Genomic DNA, 21,939 nt, shown 5'->3' on the forward strand with positions numbered 1-21,939 from the left:
TTTTGTTTACAAACAAACTATAGTGACAAATCAGTTTTGCAATTTAAAGCATCCTAATTTTGCACAGATTTTAAGTGGCACATTTCACCTAAAGAATACTTGAAATGTGATATATATATATATATAAACTTAGACAATACGCTTTCAAAACTTTGTAAACATGCAATATCATATATACCTCAATCTTTATTTATATATACACAACAGATACTAAACTTTCTATTATGAGCTTCTGTCATAACGTATAACCTTAATTTTTTTGGTGAAATTTTAAAACACATTAGACGAAGGATTTTGATCATTAAAATTGAAAAACAAAATTTTGAGGTAAATTGTGAATCAGTTCCTTTAAGGATCCCATCTCCATTGACAGTTAATTGTTAAAGATTAATCATGATCGACAGTTTGCCGTGGATCATAAGAAAGAGATACGAATGAAATTAATGAGCTCAAACTAATCAGTGAGCATACCTCTAAACAAACACATTCAAGTTTTTCATCCCATGTAAATGATTAAGGGATTATCAAAATTATAAAATTAATGTGGCACGCTTAGTGGTTATTTAGGCCTGTAGGGAAATAATCCAAACTTAGCAGTAAAGGTCAAAGTCGTTAACACAGTAAGTTTGGTTTTTCATATACTGTACATATTTTATCCAAAAAAAAAAAACCTTCAATGTTAGCCTGAATTTTTATTGGCAATTTTGTCTTCTTATGGAAATGGAGATTTAATGAACATTTTCCTAACTGATATAATTCTATCAATTTTTAAACTAACATTTACAGTCGTTTGTATTATGTGCAAAGTCATTCCATTGTGGATCATTTGTGCAACAGGTTAAATTCAATTCCATATCATGCAAGATCATGTGTGCATTGTGCTTGCAGTTTATCAAGAAAAACGTAGGAACTGTACACTCACAGTTACATAGCACACCCATTGTCACATATCACACCCACTGTCACATAGCACACCCACTGTCACATATCACACCCACTGTCACATAGCACACCCACTGTCACATATCACACCCACTGTCACATATCACACCCACTGTCACATATCACACCCACTGTAACCTACCAAACCCACTGTCACATATCACACCCACTGTCACATACCACACCCACTGTCACATATCACACCCACTGTCACATATCACACTCACTGTAACCTACCAAACCCACTGTCACATATCACACCCACTGTCACATACCACACCCACTGTCACATATCACACCCACTGGCATATACTACAACCAGTTACAGACCACACCCACCATCATGTACCACACCCACCATCACACCCACTGTCACATATCACACTCACTGTCACATACCATACCTACTGGCACATACTACACCCACTGGCATATACTACATCCAGTTACAGACCACACCCACTGTCAAATACCACAGCCACCATCATGTACCACACCCATCATCACACCCACTGTCACATATCACACTCACTGGCATATACTACATCAAGTTACAGACCACACCCACTGTCAAATATTACACCTACTGTCAAATACCACAGCCACTGGCATATACTAAACCCAGTCACAGACAACACCCATCTTCACATACCACACCCACTCTCACACATCACACCCACTGTAACATGCCACTTCCACACACCAAACCCAGTCACATGTCACATCCTCTTTGTCATATAGCTCACCTACTGTCACAACCACCATTACATACAACAGAAGCACACTTAAATATCATAATAAATATCATAATATTCTGTGTACTTTCTATTTTAGAATGATATATTTTGATACATACATCGATGAAACTGGCGTTAACATAGTCAGAACAGCCCTCATCCTGGGGAACGTCATAAAGAATCACTCGAGAGTGGTCATCTACAAATTAAATGATAGATTCTGAATCAGATACAAGTCATTTCAGTTTACACATTACTGTCTTAAAATTGTAAGTATAGTGAACAATTTTCCATCCCGAATGGCTGCTAGCAGTCAAGGTAGGAATCATGCAATGCAGGAAAACAGATCGATGCTTTCTCAACAAAAAGGTTATGGAAATTTGTATTTTTAACATTCTATAGAAATGCACAAAAAGTTTTGATATACTGCTATCTAGCATAAAATAATCAACAGAAAATATTTTGAATATGATAATTTATGAACCCTTAATTACTTGTTCCATAACAGCGAATGGTTATCTCGATCATTCAGTGATATTGTACTATTAAACTATATGTAAATGTAAAATGTGACTGTGTTGATGTGAGCATTCTGCAGGAAAGTACCTACTACACGAGCCGTAAATGGTATGCTTACAATTACAACTATTTTACAGATCTAAGTAAATAAAATGTCTGAATAACATACACCTTGAAACAGATACATCACTTTTGCCATCATTACAATATGTGAAATGACTTTTGGAAGATGCATATTTTACTATGACAGTACACGTCATGAACTCCGACCTTTGAACCAGCCTCAATTTCGCAGTCTGCAAATGATATTATTTTATGTAAATTTCATATGTACAGTAAATATTGATTCTGTTTTCTTAGTCAAACAAACTGATGTTAGTGAAAGTGTGTTATTTCTTGAGACATCATTAATCAATGGAGCAACCACTGGTAGATAATTTTCTTGAAAGCAAATAAGCTTGTATTATGGGAGAGGTTCTGCAATGCATACTCATTATTTACTAGATCTCAAACTTCATCAATAAAACTTGCAATTTCTGATATTTTTAAATAATGAAAATTTCTTTTCAAGGCCTGCCCATATGCCTTAACTGACTTTAAATCTGAGATAAAAGAATTAAGAAGTTGTTCACGTTGATAATATGGTGTGCACCATCAACTTGTTTGTCAGTACCTAAAGACATGTTTTACTAAAGTGAAAGCATAAAAACAACTATTTCATATCATATTTGCAAGTAATATCCTGGATATGATACCTATATGCAACGAAATAACGTGATATAATAAGAATTCCATGTATCTAATTACTCCCTGAATACTTATCACTTACTTAGTTGCGGCAGCACAGTGTATTAATCGAATACGCAATTTCCGAGTTGCCCAATAGTTCTTTCCCTGTGTGGAACTTTTACACACAGTGAGACGCAAAACATATACTATCGTCCACATGTGGTGGGTACAAATGCTTATCGCTGCCTTCATATATTGCTTAAAGGCCTATTATCAGACACCATGCAACCACCCAAACTGCAGGCCGGGACATACAATTTTAGTAAGTTTATGATTATTTAATAATAAAATAGCCCAAACAAAAATCGATAATCACCATCTTTCTTTGATTAAAATATCACTCATGCAAAAGAGGAAATAAAAAATAATTTCATATTTGATTTAAAGACCTAATTCAAACAAATATTATTCTTGATATTGTCAGTTTAATGTATACCAATGGCCAATATAAACAAAATTCACACTTTCATAACTTCTATCCTTATTTACATAAGGTAGTCTATAATATATGTATACATCTTGTACCCACCAAAGCGTTCGACGGAATACTGAACGTGCCTCCATCACAGAAGAGCTGATATCTCGGAAGTTGCATATTTGAATGATAAAACTGCGTATGAGAAACTTAACGAGCACATTCACTTATGCAGAGATGGGTATTTGTCCCACTCCCTCATGTAAAGAAATTGTTACGCACCTTACCATGGATGAGAGTTCTTCAAAGGGAAATAACTCAGACGTACGTATCTCAAATCCAGCGTATTTATAATATTCATTTATTTACTATATACAGAGACTCGGACATATTATGGAGTGTGCCTAACCTCCAATCCCTCTAATCAGCAATGGACTCGTCCATATAATGCAGTGATATACAGCAAAAGAAAAAAACTTGTGTGACTATATCTTTTCCTATCATTTTAAAAACGAACCTAAATAAAGTTCCAATCCCAATAATGAATGGCAATGCTATGCATGAAATACTACAAATTCTTATATATTGCTTCTAAGCTATAGAGTACTCAGTATATTCATTCATGTAAGTATAAATTAAACATGAACAAGAGGTACTGTGAGCAATGCTCACCAAGAATACCCCCCGCTTACCCCAATCTCCCAAAGAGTGTTGGTAATAGGTATAAACTACCTCTTTTCTGAGTGTAAAAAAACAAATGGCATGACAAACCGAACCATATTGCTACTTCGATGTCCAGTGCGCTTGACCTTTGACCTTTTGACCCCAAAATCGATAGGGAACATTTTCATCCCATGGGTAGTCCATATGTATGATATGGTGACTGTAGGTGGAAAGGATAACGCTTTAGAGCCCGGAAACCATATTGCTACTTCAATGTCCAGTGTGCTTGACCTTGACCTTTTGACCCCAAAATCGATAGGGAACATCTTCATCCCATGGGTAGTCCATATGTATGATATGGTGACTGTAGGTGGAAAGGATAATGCTTTAGAGCCTGGAAACCATTGCGTCTACAGACGGACGGACGGACAGACAGACAGACGGACAACCCGATTCCAGTATACCCCCCACAACTTGTTGCGGGGGGTATAATTAATTGAAATGTATATTGTGTAAAAACATTGTAATTGCATAATATAGCTTAAAACTTAAGCTTAAAACTCATATTAATTATCCTTAAAAGTCCTGAAATGTCCCACTGCCAATACCGTCCCTCTAATTCCTTGTCAATCTCAGTTTCAAAAAAGCAGGACTTTTCAGGACAATCCTGATAAATCCTGGGATTTTGTCTCGGGACTTCCTGGGATATCCTGCTGTATTTTCAGAGGGGAGGTTTCAAGCAAGTTGCACCAAACAGCTTAATTTTGGCCCAACTTCTATGTTCAAAAGGGGTATATAACTCCCAGAAAAAAATATCAAATAGAATTCCCTTTGAGTATGGACATCTACATAACATGTCCATATAAAATACAAAGTTACATGAAATTCTGTGGAGCAATTTCAAAAGAGTTACACTGACAAGCACATATACAGAGGACTGACCAAAAACATCTCTACAATTTATGTGGGAAAAAAGAACAAGCGAATGAAACACATCACTTACAAGTAATTACATCCTGGTTAACATTCAGCAAAATGTTTTCTGGTGTCATGGCAACTGTATTTGGAAATTCATCCTGGTTCCTTACTATGGCCTACAATACACAAAGGAAATACAAAATCATGTCAACTATTTCAATATAGTATAATGTTGACCTTTATCATAGCTAGTACATCTAGTACACTTAATGCCAATTTTTTATCATAGTATATATACAGTATATATATACCTAGTACACTTAATGCTGACCTTTATTAGTAGTTTTAAACCAAATTTTATTCTTTTTAGTCAACCCAGTTCAGTGTCAAAGAGTTTATGGATGAATGACAGAAATTCTTTTGATTTTATTTGAGATATTATATGGCTTATTACATAAGTCCCCTTTTACCATATGGGTCTTCTGACTTACAAAAAATTTATACTGAAAAAATATGATAGACAATTTGTGAAATAGTTGGTACAGGCTTTTTACTTTTGCTGTATATGGGATAAATTTTGACCTCATTTTATTTTTGCTCATTTTTCCATGAACAGAAATGGGTTGAAGTTAAACCTGGATGAATATGAATTCATATATTATGTGTATCAAGAAACATCTCCGACGAATCTGGGAGAAATCTTTTTTCAGTGCGTATGGAAGAAAATAGTTTGTTTTACGTCCCGTCAAGAATTTTTCACCAAGATTGAGATGTCACAAGTTGTAGGTGAAGTACCACAAATTTAAACCTATGCTTAGCATTCAGGGCCATATATAGCAGAGAGGGTTCTTTAACGTGCCAAAGTCTGCCACAACATGGGACCTCCGTTTTTAAAGGTCATACCCAAAATCCCTGTGAATTTTCTCCAGTATCTATACTTTAACCCCTGCAATCAGAACCAATGCTGTATTGTCAGTAATTATCTATATTGAAATCTAATGCAACTACAGCCATGAAATTGAAAACCTCCAAAACAATGCTAAATAGATTTTCATGAAACTTAAAACTCTTGCGTTTGAATGGTTCTAGTTTCAATGAGAGAAACCAAAAGTGAGCAAGTTCACATACCCCTCGCTCCAACATTGCTTGACAATGCCTCACATAATGAATGGTAATGCTATGCAATACTGCAAGAACAGGACAGACGGGCTCGGAATTCTAAGTTCAAAAGGGCTTAACTCCCAGAAAAATTATTGAATCAGAATTTTATGGGAATATGCAAATCTACACAGTGTGTCCTTATTAACTACAAAGTTTCATGAAATTCTGTTGAGCGGTTTCAGAGGAGTTGCGCTGCCAAGAAAGAGACTGACGGATGGGTCAAAAACATTATACCCTCCGCAACTTCGATTTATTAGTACAGTAACTTAATCCAAAGAGTAGGATCACATTGAATTGTCAAGCGCAGATCATCAGATCATATGAGATGTGAAGCGTCTAGTTTCATCTGATGATCCGTGCCTGTCAACGAGATGTGATCGAACTCTTTGGATCAAGTTATTGTAGTAATGATAAACCTATTATATACCCCCTTATGCATTTTAAAATTCACATTTATAAGATAATAATTGCAATCCAAAGTATCAACAAGAGTACTGCAAACGGTACATATACGCCCGTGAAATGCTTATATGTGGTGTTTTTCTTGTGCTATAATTTGTATAACTTTGCTTCAGGCATTATCAGCCATCATGAGGCTGTGACAAACTTTCATATGAATAAAGGGTCTTAACTTAAAAATCTAGATTTCCTCAAAATGGACCATGCAAGTTCAACAACCTGTAATTTTTTTAAAAATGGAAGAAAATCAAAATCCTTCCCCAGATGCACATCTTCAATACCCATACAAACACTCCACAAAATAAGATGGTCCTCACTTGAAAACTGTGGGAGGAGTTGGGCAGACAAATTATGTACCCTCCATATAGAATATTAATTTCCAAATAGACCAAGTTCAACAACCTGTAATTTTCTCAAAAATTGTAGAAAATCAAAATTCATCCCACATGCACATCTTCAATACCCATACAAACACTCCACAAAATAAGAAGGCTCTCACTTGAAAACTGTGGGAGGAGTAGGGTGGACAAATTATGTACCCTCCATATAATAATTATTACCAAATAAAGGGGCAAAACTCCTGGAAAAAAGGTCAAAATGGATCAAAATTGCAGTATGATCTAGAGTGACCCACAAAAAAGCTACACAGCAAGTGTCAGCATGATATGTGAAAGGGAAATGAAATTATAAAGAAAAAACCCCGAACGGACGGACGGATGTACAGACATCGCTGTACCATAATACGTCCCGTCTAAAGACGGGCGTATAAAAACACAGACATACAGTTAAATTATATTTTGTGTTCACAGTTTTGTTTGTGACGCAGTCAATATTTTCCACAAAAAATGTTGCATTGATGCATTGTGATGTCATCAGTTTCAGAGGATACGGATGTGGAATCAGAAAACCAGTGTGGTGATCCAGAAAATTGGATCACACTCTGTGAAATCAACAGTCTCAAAAACCGAAACAATGGACACAGGTGGGTATATTATAGTCTGAATATTGAATGGAATCTTAGCATAAATTTACCATCGATGGTCTATTGCATTGTTTTCAACATTCTCAAATTTTACCAAAAGAGCACAACTAGCTGGCATATCATTAAGGTATTTATGAAATGCCTAAAATGACCATAATTATACACAATATCTAAGGGATAATGTCTGCCCTTAAGTATCCATTTATATCTTCAAAAGTGACTGCCATTTACACCTAATTGCTACTAAATGTATATAACAATAAGTCAAGCTTGTGCGAATTCCTTTTCGCCTATGACATGAAAATAAATACATTTTATATCTGCAATTTCTCAAAATTCAGATAAAATCCTGACTTTTTTCATTTTCACTTGACTTTAGAAAGCAAACATTAATAACAGTATGCTACGTCTCCATTTTCATAAAACATGGCCAGGAAAAATAAACAACTTAAGAGCAATAATTAACATTTAATTTAATATGAGAAATTCAATATAGTGTTTTCTTTCATAATTTTCAAATTTATCAAAGTAATATGCCACATTCATGAGAACATATCTAAATACTGCAGCCATGACATCAATATTTAAAATTCAGTCATCATTGGTCGAGTGAAGTTCTGCAGGGTTAATGATTTTGGGAACAGGAAATGACCATCATTACATATAATAGTTCTATGTCCATTAAAAATGCATTTGATGGAAAACATTTTCCCAGCAAACTCCGATTACTAAGCTAGAAAGATAGAGCACAAAGCTTTACAATTATATTTAGACAAAAACTTTGAAGCTTTATTTAGCTGCTTTTTATCTGGCTGCAGGAAATCAAAAAACTCCCAGAATTCAGTTTCAGAATACAATACATTATTGATGAATTCCTACTAACATAAAATTTCATTTGCAAAATGAAATCTGCAAAGTGAAATTTACAGCTTTCAAGGGCAACCAAGCAGTTTGAAATATTGAAAGTGCATGGTCTTTACACATCTCCGAAGGAAGAATAATTCTCTGAAGATAAATCATCCCAATTACAATGTACACCACTCTGAAGAAATGCAAAATGAAGAACTATAGCTTTGCTCTCAAGTACTTGGGCTCTGAAATGTGTATGTCAGCCTCCATGTGAGAAAATGGATGACATTTAAGGTGCTAATGGAAGTCACAGAGCTGACACTGATGTCGTAGATTTCCCGGGCTAAGAGTGCTACAAGATTGTGATGTATGCCTCCATAATACAACAGACATTCGTACCGATCTCCAAAACCTTTAACGCAGCCCGAACAAACACTCAATCTTATAATTACTAATATTGAATTAAACTGCATCGATCATGATCCCATTGGCAATCTACAGGATGCACAGTGGAAGAGAATATAACCTGGTACACTACAGTTCCACAGTTCCCGGTGCTGTCATGTTTGAACATTTTTTTCTATGGAATTTAAAAGGGAATTTTAAAGTGGATGATCAATGAGGAAATGAATTGGAATTGTGCTATTGGTTTTTTGGTTGGTTTTTTTAAATATCTTAATCTACAAGGACCCACTGTGCCATTTATTTATTTATCATGACCTCATTTGAGTCACTTAGTAGCCGCTTATAATAGGAGTTCTTGTACAATTATAATTCACTCTCTTTTGGTATGTATTTAGCCAACATTGGTAATAATTGACAGCCCACGTTTCATGTATATATATAGCTTCATTCATTGTCAAGTGTACAAGCGCGTTCCCAAACTCAAGCCTTTAAAATAGCTACCATATATGCAGCCTATTTTCACTGCAGTTTGATTTTCACTAAATTCTCTGTTGGTCAAAACTATAACCTTGCAATCAATAACAATGACAGAGAATGGACATTTCAGAAATGTGAATTTAACTAAAGGAATTCTAAATCTACCTTGCAAAATTTTATCATCAGTTGTATACAGTTCACATTAACAGCATGATTAACTTTAATAACCATAATATGAAATAGTTTGAATACAATATATCCCCCAAAACACATACATACTGCAGAAATTATACAATTTATCGCTGTCTATCTCTGAACAGCAGTGTGCAAATATACCACGAGTTTTCCCCTTGATGATTTATACAGCAAATAACTCAGAACTATATCACAAGTGACTTAAAATTCACGATGTTATCGCTCAAAATAAGTGTTGTCAGGGACCAGCTGACTACATACAAGACTCCCTGCCATTAACCTGCCACTATACTGATGAGATATCTCATAAACCAAACTTATTAATGAAATTATCAAAAGTGAACAGAAACTATTACGCATTTGTGACAAATTATTTCTCACACAATTTTGCTAGCTTCCATTCTCTGCAATTACATTTATTACTGTACTGTCTATGAATAATAAATTCCCGAGTGCCAATTTGAAATAAAACAGAATGCTTTGTCACATTAAATAATTGCTTTATTATGAATATCATAAATTTTGCAAGACTTCCATACCACTTCGTATGGTGTTTATTAATTACCATTTCCAGAGATTCGAGTAGTGCGAGTTTTTAGATGTTTCGAATATGCCCTCCTCAGATGCACCACTACTGAGCTCATCAGAATCACATTATTTCTTAATAATTAGTTTGAAAAATGAGGTGACACGCATATCATAGAACAGAAATTTAATTTCTTGCATTTTTGCAGTAAACGTCCGAGAACATTTATTGTGTAGCACGCATGCTTTCCTAACCTAAACACAACAGAACATTTATTGTGTAGCACGCATGCTTTCCTAACCTAAACACAACAGAACATTTATTGTGTAGCACGCATGCTTTCCTAACCTAAACACAACACATATACTACAATAACGCTTGCCATCAGCATGTTGCGGCTCTCAGGTCCAGTGATTAGAATCAACTGATAATTACTTTGATGAAAGTATAAACTTATCCACTTGGTTTAAGCTATCATTCAACTGGTGAGCTAGGCTACTAAATCCATGGCAGGCTTGATATCCACTTCCAATTAGCTCATCCACTCTAGATATAATGGTGTGCATTCATTTCTGTCAGAGTGTCTCCACTCACATTGTCCTGAGCATCATACCTTATTTATCCACTCACATTGTTCAGCATTTTAACTTTGTGACTTATTTAACCACTCATATTGTTCAGCCTTATAACTTACTTATCCACTCACAATTTGTTCAACATTATAACTTATTTATCCACTTACATTGTTCAGCCTTATAACTTATTTATCCACTCACATTGTTCAGCCTTAAATAACTTATTTATCCACTCACATTGTTCAGCCTAATAACTCATTTATCCACTCACATTGTTCAGCCTAATAACTTATTTATCCACTCACATTGTTCAGCCTAATAACTTATTTATCCACTCACATTGTTCAGCATTTTAACTTATTTATCCACTCACATTGTTTAGCCTAATAACTTATTTATCCACTCATAATTTGTTCAGCATTATAACTTATTTATCCAATCACATTGTTCAGCATTAAATATAACTTATTTATCCACTTATTCAAGTCTTTAACTTTATACTTATTCATATATGTGGATTTATGTTGTGGGGATCCGGGTTAGAATAGGCCCTCAGTACCTCCTTGCTTGTCCTAAGAGGCGACTAAATGGGGCGGTCCTTCGGGTGAGACCACAAAAACTGAGGTCCCGTGTCACAGCAGGTGTGGCATGATAAGATCCCTCCCTGCTCAATGGCCATAAGCGTCGAGCATAGGCCTAAATTTTGCAGCCCTTCACTGGCAGTGGTGACGTCTCCATATGAGTGAAATATTCTTGAGAGGGACGTTAAACAATATTCAATCAATCTATGTGGATTTGTTCAAACAAATGCTGTTCACCATATGTGGATTCTGACACTATAACTACTATTCAATGAGCTTCAGAGTATACTTCCATATATGTTATATGTTTTGTTCTCAAAGATCTGAAATGCAGTTGATTTGTCAAAATTTGTAAAAGACTCTTTAATCAACTTGTATTTTCTATCGACTTATTTTGCGATTCTGCAGACGTCTGTGATTATGTGTAATGATATGCTTATACCTGCAGGTCAGAGACGGATATGGTTTAAAGTACATTTTCCGATAGCAAGTTCATACCTTAAATACTTCCTTATAGATATATTTCAGAAATGATATATCATTGCAAAAAAAAAATTTTTTTTTAAAAAGGCGAACACAACATCATGTCATATTAAAATTTGTATTTGTGAAATATGATATTTATCAAATATGCTGTTCTCAATGAATGGAAAACTCCAACGCACGGAGTTTGTTTAAAACGTTACTTTGTAACAGATGTTGTGTCCTAGTGTATGTGAAATTAATTCCTAGTACTTCCACATACAATTTACAATGGAAAAACATTGATCAATATTTCACATTAAAACCATTACCATAAATTACACACCTTAACTTGTTTCAATAAAGATAACAATTGGACTTGGAGTAGTACAGACATTAATGTGAATGTTCTTCTGCTGTATAAGAACACATAAGCATGGAAATATTTCAACAATAACATTTTGTCTTATATCCCTTAGGAGTAAGACAAAGAAATCTGAGAAACATTTCATATATTTATCCACGTGTTTTCTTTGATCCTTCTCAGAGTTCTTAACAATGTCCTGAATCAATGAAGACATCGGATACCACCTGGTAATAAACTGCTGGGTCTCTGAAATTTTCTGATTTATCATTAGGTACTATGAAATACACAGATTGATTAAAATCTGGAAACTTTTGCACATTAAGGAAGAATAACACACAAGATAAATTTGAAATGGAAAGTGGAGGATATGTACATTATTATTTTGAAATAGAAAAACTTTCAAATTTACCTTATATCATTTTTAAAAAATGCCATTTTTGGAACAGTCATTTGAAGAAAAAAAATCCTGTTATATATAGACCCATGATCTTAATAACAGATCAGCTGTTGACATGTTAATTAACCTAATGAGCTACCCAGCTAGGCAATTAGATTTAGATGGAATATACAAGTGCTGCTGATATTTATATTTTGATTTGGGTTTTATGATGATGTGTGATTCCTCCTTAATTTTGCATGATGTGGTCAATATGCTACAGAATCCAAAGTTTACCAATCAATTATTTCTAAACAAAAGAATTCACTTTTATAAAGAAAAATCACTTTTTATGAACTCTACAGACACACAAAATTGCTTACAGATTATCTAAATGCAAAATACCACAGTTACCAGTCTTACAATAGATGTTCTATACACTAATGTAAATCAACTCCTTAAATAATTCACTTATGACACCACATTTACTGTAAGTGTGAATACCAAGGTACATTGAAACATTCAATTAATGAAGAGAATGAATTCTACATATCGATCTAAATTAGATAAAATGATGCTTACCCTGACTTCTATGTTCAGCTGCTTGTCCGATTTTTTCTGTTTCAGTTTCTGCAGGAACTGGTCCCCTGCAATGGGTTCCTTCTTGACTCCTTCCACCGCCTTTTCTTCCTTCTCTGCAGAAGAGTCATCAAAGCCAAATACAGACTTAATACCACTGAGCTGATGACTGAGAGCCATCAACAGCCTCTTGCCCATCTTCTCAAAATCTCCAAAACTCCATTTATTTATGCAAGGGAAATTTTATTCAAATGAAAAATAAAAGCAGAGCGCACAGAGACAAATTTGTTTTTTCATCATCCTTTGCACTATCAAACTCCATTCTGCAGGGTACTTTCACTCAGGGGGAAAAATGTTCAGTATTTTTTCTCATTGAGAATAATGAAAGTTTTGGTCTGATATGAGTACCCCTGAACAAACTGTTGAGTTAACCATGCAACAGACAATGGTGCAGAACAATGGAATTCTGCACTGACAGTAGGAAACGATAGATGTAGGTCTGTGTATCCAATCAATGCATCGATTGTTGACAAAGGATCTCAGGCATATCTTTTTAAATACTTCACACAGGGCACCTCAATGACTACCTCCCAAGTTTCCATACTGGTCTTGGTCAATCACCAGCTACAGTCACACAGGTAACTTGTACAATGCCCTTTTCACTTCTCCAATTATCTACTGACGTTATAGCACACACGTCTAATGGTTTCGTAAATACATCACCTATCATGTAGATTAATAGTCCAATGTAATTCTAATATACATCTGTAAGAGACATATGTCTTACACACAGATAAAGATAGGCTATATGTCGAGTGATTACATGTAATTTACCTATAAATAGACTGAGATTGATGTAATTACTCATAAAACTATTTAAATATCAATGATTGGTCCGAGTGCAGTATCTTATAAGAATCTGACCACACCATGAACACACAACTCTTCGCCTCGGAAAGTTAATCAGAAAATCAGAGTGCGCTTATATATATGTCACCCACGAGGTATCAAAAATTCTTGCCACAGAGTCGATTGGAGCATTCAGCTTAAATCTATTGGCAATTGTCACAGTCTCCGCTATTTATACATCTGTTCACGTCTCTCTGGGTGGTTGCTGATTTTCTGTGTAGAAAAAAATTCTCTTGGCAATGCATCCCTATATCACAACCACAATGCCATCTGTTCAAGGGGAGATAATTATTCACATAATGGTGCTTCAATCATGGTGTAAGATGAATTAATGTAATTATGAAATCGGCATCCTCTGTTGAGAGTTGTATTCTGATGAATTTCACATAATTATCTCCACACACTGTTATTGTTTCAATAAAAAACAATCACCGGATCGCAATCAATAGTCACAAAATAACCACACATATCTTACAGTTAACTGAATTGCAAGGAAAAAAAAGGTTAATTATACAGCAATTTCTGATCTGATGGGAGGAAAGAAAACCATTTTTTATAATCCTAGTATGTCTCAGAAAAAATCTTCAGCTTCTATATATTTCGATGATGAGAATTCATATTTGTCACCTGCGTCAATTACAATATATATGCAAACACTGAACTCCAAAATCAATAGCTGGAAGATCTAGAGTTTTTAAAACGCTGATAGGATGAGTCTGGGATATGAAGATAACCGGGCATGGCAATAAGGTCTGAGGAGATAGGAATCATTTTAAAAACTCAATTCTCAGTTGTTTAAACAACGTTGCTTGTTCAATATCCAATACAAGAGTCATATTGAATGTTCTAGGTCTTTAAAATCGAAAAGGGGGGATTGGGTTTGAGTTTTTTTTTAGATGCTGGGGAAATTAAATCATTATGAAATGATCAAGCGATCAAGTGACATCCAAACATAATGAAGAAAAATAATAGGGAGGATTTTTTTCTCTTTCCTTTTTAATATATGTGTAAGAGTTTTATTTTCAGCAGAAATTTGATAAGCTCAAAGCTGCAAAGGTACATCAATTACCAAGAGATCAGCTAAAAAGCTCTGCCTTACACAACTTACATGTATAATAAATATGTTGGATGATATATATAGGGAGACAATATAGTACTGTACAAAATCAGGTGACCTGAAATGTTCTATTATACCCCCCTCTTTTCCCATTTATTCGTTATTATCTTTTATTCAGTACTCATCGTTCCCTTTCCTGCAATTTTCTATTGCTCTGCTCTGCATCATTCATCGTTTGCTCAGGGTAGAAGAACATTTCAGGGACTCAGCTATAAATTGATATTTACATCTCCAATGTTTTTGCCTTTGATATCTGTACAAATCACAAGGATAGCCATTTCCCAATGATTGCACTGCAGTTGTGAACAATGCATGCATGATTCTTGATACATGTATCTTAATGGCTGGGAATTCTGACAAAAATGAAAGTAAAAATTATAGATAAAATCAAAATACTTCATGAAGTACGCCAACGTAAATTAGTGTTGCAGTTCATACTTTCATGGATTTCCAAAAATAAAATTTATTTATGTGCTTCCACACAATGGCCTTCATCAGTTCATACTTTCATGGATTTCCAAAAATAAAATTTATTTCTTAAATGTGCTTCCACACAATGGCCTTCATCAGTTCATACTTTCATGGATTTCCAAAAATGAAATTTATCTTTTAAATGTGCTTCCACACAATGGCCTTCATGGGATGATGTTGAAATAACCTGACTCTACACAAGTACTATATGAATGGTAGTATATACAGTGCATAAGGATGTTTTCAAATCAACATGAAGATGAAGTGTGAGGTTAGATACAACGTACATCCTGATTTTTGCCTTGTCCATTATAAGTAAGGAAGACACAATGTATAAGAATCGTGGATCATGTAATTGCATCATGCAAAATTTTAGAAAATTCTTACCACTACATAGGTCTTGGAAAAAAAAAAAGCCAAGGAAATTTTCTGTATGAGCAATAGGCCAATTCAACTTAATTGATAGATTATCATCCCCGCCCATCCCTCAAAAATCAAGCCACCCCAAACTTTTTTATTTTGCGAAACTTGTGATTTCCGGAAAATTTTCATGCCCAACTCCGGTATTTACACCTCTTGTTTACATTTCCAGTATAGCAAACGTGAAAAGCTACATGAAGATTTCTTAATTTCTCGAGTTCTTAAGGGTGTAAATCTTGAATAAGTTTGGCATCTTTCTGTGTTTGAAATTAAAGCTTAACCAGCTGGAATTTGTCTGTGAAATAAGCAGTTGTTCTTGAAGTTTTTAAAAAAGATTTTCTTTATATATTCGCATTTCTAACTTTGATCCCCTATTGTAGCCCCAACATACCCCCAAGGGTCATGATTTTAACAAACTTGAATTTCCATTATGCCAGGAAGCTTTCAAGTAAATTTCAGCATTTCTGGCCCAGTGGTTCTTCAAATGACCCCACAATATTTTTGCATTTTTGTGATTATCTCCCCCTTGAAGGGGGCGTGGCCCTTCATTTGAACAAACTTGAATCCTCTTTACCCAAGGATGCTTTGTGCCAAGTTTGGTTGAAATTGGCCCAGTGGTTGTGGAAAAGATGAAAATGTGAAAAGTTTACGATAACGACGACAACAACAGACAACGGAAAGTTTTGATCAGAGAAGCTCAGGTGAGCTAACAATATCTTGAATAGTTTTTATGAAACTGAGCTAAACACAAAGTGTGATGGACGGACAGATGGAATGATACACAGATAGAGGGATGAAGACGTAGGTGACACACTATATGTCATGGCCATATTCAGAGTGGGGCAGAAAAATGAATACCATGCAATTATTCATAGAATCATATAACTGCCTCCAGTTGTTTGCAGATTACCCTTCATGGTGATGCCAGCTTTCTCAACTTCAGATTGTAGACTTTATGTCCGATTGATTGATTGATTGATTGAAATCGATTAAGATTTATCAGACACATATAATTTCTATATATTCATATGTACAACTTTGTGATCCCTATTGCGGCACCACCCTGGTCCCAAGGGCCATAACTTTTAATGAACTGGAGTCTGCAATATGTGGGGAGAAAATTGGTCTAGCTGGTGTTAAAGCTATCAGTGGCCTATCATAATGAAATTAGATATTGATCATTCCCAGGAATAACTTGCTTAATAATTCATCTCATCATCAATACAAAATATATCACTCCGATGTGCCAGCAAGAATAATTGTTTTACCCACGAAATGAAAGGAGACAAGGTGAGTGGAGGGGAGAATCCCTGTGAAAGTGAGGCTGCACAATTCTGTTCCTCGGACTTTATTTCTCATGAATCGCACGCAAATATTGTCAACAGTGCAGTAAATCAGCCAGCCTCTCATTATCTGTCTCGGTGGGAAGGGATTTGGTGTCATTAATTTTTCTATGTGATGATACATAGTGCACTCAAAATAATAAATAATCCAAATTAATCTCTCCATTTTGTTTTTTTCGGAATAGAACAATCATTCAATGATCGATTATATTAACAGAGAATTGGATATGCATGTTCACTGTAAAAATGGCCCGATAGCAGGAATATATATCACGAGTGAGTTACTGACACCTGAACACATTATAAAGGTCACATCACCTGATGTGTCAAGGGAAAAGATTCTACAAGGAAAGCCATATGTCAAATGATAAGATCTGTGATCTGTGTTTTGTTTCTTTCATCAGTGATTCATCAAATGTAATGCACGCTGGAATAGCGGCAAAATGTGGAGGTTGAGAAATAAACTTTCTGTTGGTGGAGCCCTGCAGGCTACGTACACGCTTAATCAGGGCTTGTGATAGAGTTAGGTCTTGGCCTCCGTTACCCCAGCAGTAGCGGTCAGGCAATGATCCGCCATCAGGCAATGATCCACGGTCAGGCAATGCTCTGCATGGAATACGAATTTCACTGACAAAACTTCTAAATCAGATCCGTGATCAAAGGTTTAATAACTGTTACTTTCTTAAATAAGAAAACCATGCTCATTTCATCTCTCTTGCAATAAAATCCATAGGAGACTCTTCTGATTATAGTTGTCACTGTTACAGCATCAATGTTTTATTCTTTATCTTGACATCAATTGTATTATTCGAATAAATTACTCGTAACTTAAATGCCTTTTAATTCCTTTCGTAATAGAAAATCGATTCAGGACCAGAAATGGCCGGGTTGCTTTAAAATATGTTATATTGACAGCAGTACAGGGATCCAGAAGAAATAAAAATAAACTGAAGTATTTGTGGTAGAGAATCAATTATGTAATGCTTTTAAGAAGTCTAACTTAGAGATGCCTTAGATTTTCGCATGAATTTATAATAAAGCCAGATTATGTAGGTAACCTTTTTACAAAACATATAGGAAAAATGACATATCTAAACATGTAGAATTTTAAAAAGAATAACAAACCAGAAACACTTTTAAAATGTCACATGTATATCTTCAATGTTTTTATAACAACTATAATGTACAAGGTCTGAAAAATGTGAAGTAAAAGCTATGAGAGGATCGAGTTGGTTGCACAAAGTTAAGGTACCTGATGCATGCTTAAAAAATGACAAAGTTCATGCAACTACATCATGTACTTGTAAATTTTTCAAAGAATGTCTGATCACTTTCAAGAAGACAGTCATGCACATCTTCAATGCTTCCATAATAGCTGTACAAGGTCTGAAGGATGTCAAATAAATGCTGTAAGAGGAGTTGATTACAAAAATAGGTACAGTGCCTCCTTGATATATTGCCCACCATTCTATAAACCGGATGCACATTGTGCAATCCCACCAAAAACTGCATGACTGGTTGTTTTGAAGCTATTGTATAGTTTCAAACTAATATCTTAATTGATGTTCCAAATCTACAAATTCATTCCAGCAACAGAATTTAACATTTGGCAAAATCCGGATTTTCTCACAATATGGCACGTACATGTTAATTTATATATCAAATGCAGTTTAAGAGCGTAGGGGCCAAATTAATGCATGTTTAAACAGTTGCATAACTTATACAGTTTTTGAATGCTTAAAGTAGTCCAATGGATTTCTTAAGGCAAAGTGTCAATATATAAAGGATGATGAAATACAAAATGGAATACATAGTGCCAGAGGCAATGACCCTCTACTGCAATAAATACAGTCAAGTTCCCTGGTACTTTACTTTCATTTGATGAAACAGAACATGGGTAAAACAAGACTTCAAAAACAATTTTTTTTCAACAATGCTGCAAATTAATTACTATACAGACAAAATCAATTCTAAAGCAATCAATAAACCTCTGTAGGTTTAATGGCAGATTAAAATTTTATAACAATTGCCACTCAGATCTCTAAATATAGAAGACTTTGTCTGCAATGCTTGTGCAATATGTGTGCAAATGAAAATATATTCATGGCTATATCTATAAACCACGACATTTAACCTGAAATCTAAGATTTCGACCATACATGTACAATCATTGAGTTGTCCAGTTCTATCTAATCAGTAACTACTGGCTTCTGTCACTTGGCAGGTCAATCGGACCACAACAACAGCATTAATCAACCTTAATGGGTCATCTCATCCAGTGGGAAAATATTGTAAAATAGCTTTATAGTGATACAATCAGGAAAACTTGATTACTTTGAAAAATAAATTCTTCAGACAGATTGTTTGGTATATTATAATTACATTCTACTAATAATTGGAGCTTCTATGTCCATATTTCAGTAATTGTATTTCAATAATCATATGATTTTACCATTATTTAAGTAATTATAGTATTCTATGGTTATTTCAGTAATTGTAGTATTCTATGGTTATTTCAGTAATTATAGTATTATATGGTTATTTCAGTAATTATAGTATTCTATGGTTATTTCAGTAATTATAGTATTCTATGGTTATTTCAGTAATTGTAGTATTATATGGTTATTTCAGTAATTATAGTATTCTATGGTTATTTCAGTAATTGTAGTATTCTATGGTTATTTCAGTAATTGCAGTATTATATGGTTATTTCAGTAATTGTAGTATTATATGGTTATTTAAGTAATTGTAGTATTATATGGTTATTTCAGTAATTATAGTATTCTATGGTTATTTCAGTAATTGCAGTATTCTATGGTTATTTCAGTAATTATAGTATTCTATGGTTATTTCAGTAATTGTAGTATTCTATGGTTATTTAAGTAATTGTAGTATTCTATGGTTATTTCAGTAATTATAGTATTATATGGTTATTTCAGTAATTGTAGGATTCTATGGTTATTTCAGTAATTATAGTATTATATGGTTATTTCAGTAATTGCAGTATTATATGGTTATTTCAGTAATTATAGTATTCTATGGCTATTTCAGTAATTGTAGTATTCTATGGTTATTTCAGTAATTGCAGTATTATATGGTTATTTTAGTAATTGTAGTATTCTATGGTTATTTCAGTAATTATAGTATTATATGGTTATTTCAGTAATTATAGTATTCTATGGTTATTTCAGTAATTATAGTATTCTATGGTTATTTCAGTAATTATAGTATTATATGGTTATTTCAGTAATTATAGTATTCTATGGTTATTTCAGTAATTGCAGTATTCTATGGTTATTTCAGTAATTATAGTATTCTATGGTTATTTCAGTAATTGTAGTATTCTATGGCTATTTCAGTAATTGTAGTAGTATATGGTTATTTCAGTAATTGTAGTATTATATGGTTATTTCAGTAATTGTAGTATTATATGGTTATTTCAGTAATTGTAGGATTCTATGACTATTTCAGTAATTATAGGATTCTATGGTTATTTCAGTAATTGTAGTATTATATGGCTATTTCAGTATAGTTGTACAATTCTATTGCTATTTCAGTAATTGTGTTTTAATAATTGTATGATTCTATCACTAATTTAGTAATTGAAGGAATTCTATGTCTAAATATATTTCAGTAATTAATTGGTTCTTAGTAATATAAAAGTATATGTCTATACAATGGGTTCATTTTTCCCCACTTCTCTGTGCGCAGATGTACAGGACAACAGCATCAATGTGACATCACAAAGCCGCGGTGAAGAAACTATAACCCATTACAATCCAATAACATCCTGTGGTTACTACATCTTGCTACTTATTTATCTTATATTTCCTTATGTAGAACTCAGTTTTGTTAATATACATTATTGATTGTACTTTGGGTCAGTGGCCTTTGAATATATACTTTACAAACCTTTTTGATTTATGCAGGAACCAAGACGCTTAAAACTAAATCTGAGAATCCCCGTTGCTAAAAAATATATATACATTAATTTATATGAAAAGGGGAAAAAGGTTAGTACAGCATTATCATCTTATTTCCCTTTCCTGCCTACTTCCTTAGTTTACATGATCAAAGAAGACTAAAGGCATATAACTTGAGCAATACAATTTCTTCCTAAAGCATATAATCTTGATGACCTAAATCTAAATCCTGAACTTAATGATGCATGTACAATAGACAATGAGTCTAAGCTATACCAATAAAGCACAATGTGTCAAAATCTTTATTTCAATCACTGCCATGTGCAGTTTTACAAGAAGTGTTGAGGAAATGTTGGAAGGGAGGCAGAAATGGAATATGAACTCCAGCATTGTCCAATTATTGGTACCTCATAAAGACTGAGATTTTTCACAGCTGGAAAAGCCGTGCATCACTCTAAATCAATTTATATTCTGATATATAGCTATACTTGATACAAAAAAACTAAATGCCTTTTAAGACATACAAGATTTTAGTATATCATCTAGGGCATAAGTGGTTTTTATTATCAAAATTAAGGTCCCTCGACCACAATGTTCACTTTTTTCTTACAGAAATGGCTCTTACAAGCTTGGCAGCTTATGTCCTATCGAGACCTATTACCCAAGTCTTTGGGATCTAACGTCTCAAATTTAGCTACTTTTACAGAACATGCAGATTGCTAGAAGAAATGAAGAAATAATGGTACTACTATTTTAGAGCCAGATACCCAAAAACTATA

General features: G+C 34.1%; 1 protein-coding gene and 1 long non-coding RNA gene across 7 annotated transcripts in view; one reads left to right on the top strand and one right to left on the bottom strand.

Moving 5' to 3' along the window:
* Positions 1-21,939, bottom strand: part of LOC125668460 (receptor-type tyrosine-protein phosphatase kappa-like) — a 184,206-nt gene that overhangs the window by 43,650 nt on the left and 118,617 nt on the right. For 5 of the 6 annotated variants that reach the window (XM_048902659.2, XM_048902660.2, XM_048902661.2 and 2 more), the window contains 3 exons: positions 12,981-13,093; positions 5,069-5,159; positions 1,799-1,878 (listed from right to left, as the gene is read on the bottom strand). In XM_048902659.2, coding sequence (XP_048758616.2) covers positions 1,799-1,878; positions 5,069-5,159; positions 12,981-13,093 — 284 coding nt within the window. Of the gene's footprint in view, positions 1-1,798; positions 1,879-5,068; positions 5,160-12,980; positions 13,176-21,939 lie in introns of those variants that run through there. The other variant, XM_056164261.1, reaches the window with a different exon arrangement.
* LOC130054428 (uncharacterized) lies at positions 8,508-13,261 on the top strand. The gene is made up of 2 exons (XR_008802745.1): positions 8,508-9,090; positions 13,026-13,261. It is a non-coding gene; the product is annotated as an uncharacterized LOC130054428 (long non-coding RNA).

This window comes from Ostrea edulis, chromosome 4 (genome assembly GCF_947568905.1).
Source record: "Ostrea edulis chromosome 4, xbOstEdul1.1, whole genome shotgun sequence".
In the NCBI taxonomy this organism is placed as follows: Eukaryota; Metazoa; Mollusca; class Bivalvia; order Ostreida; family Ostreidae; genus Ostrea; species Ostrea edulis.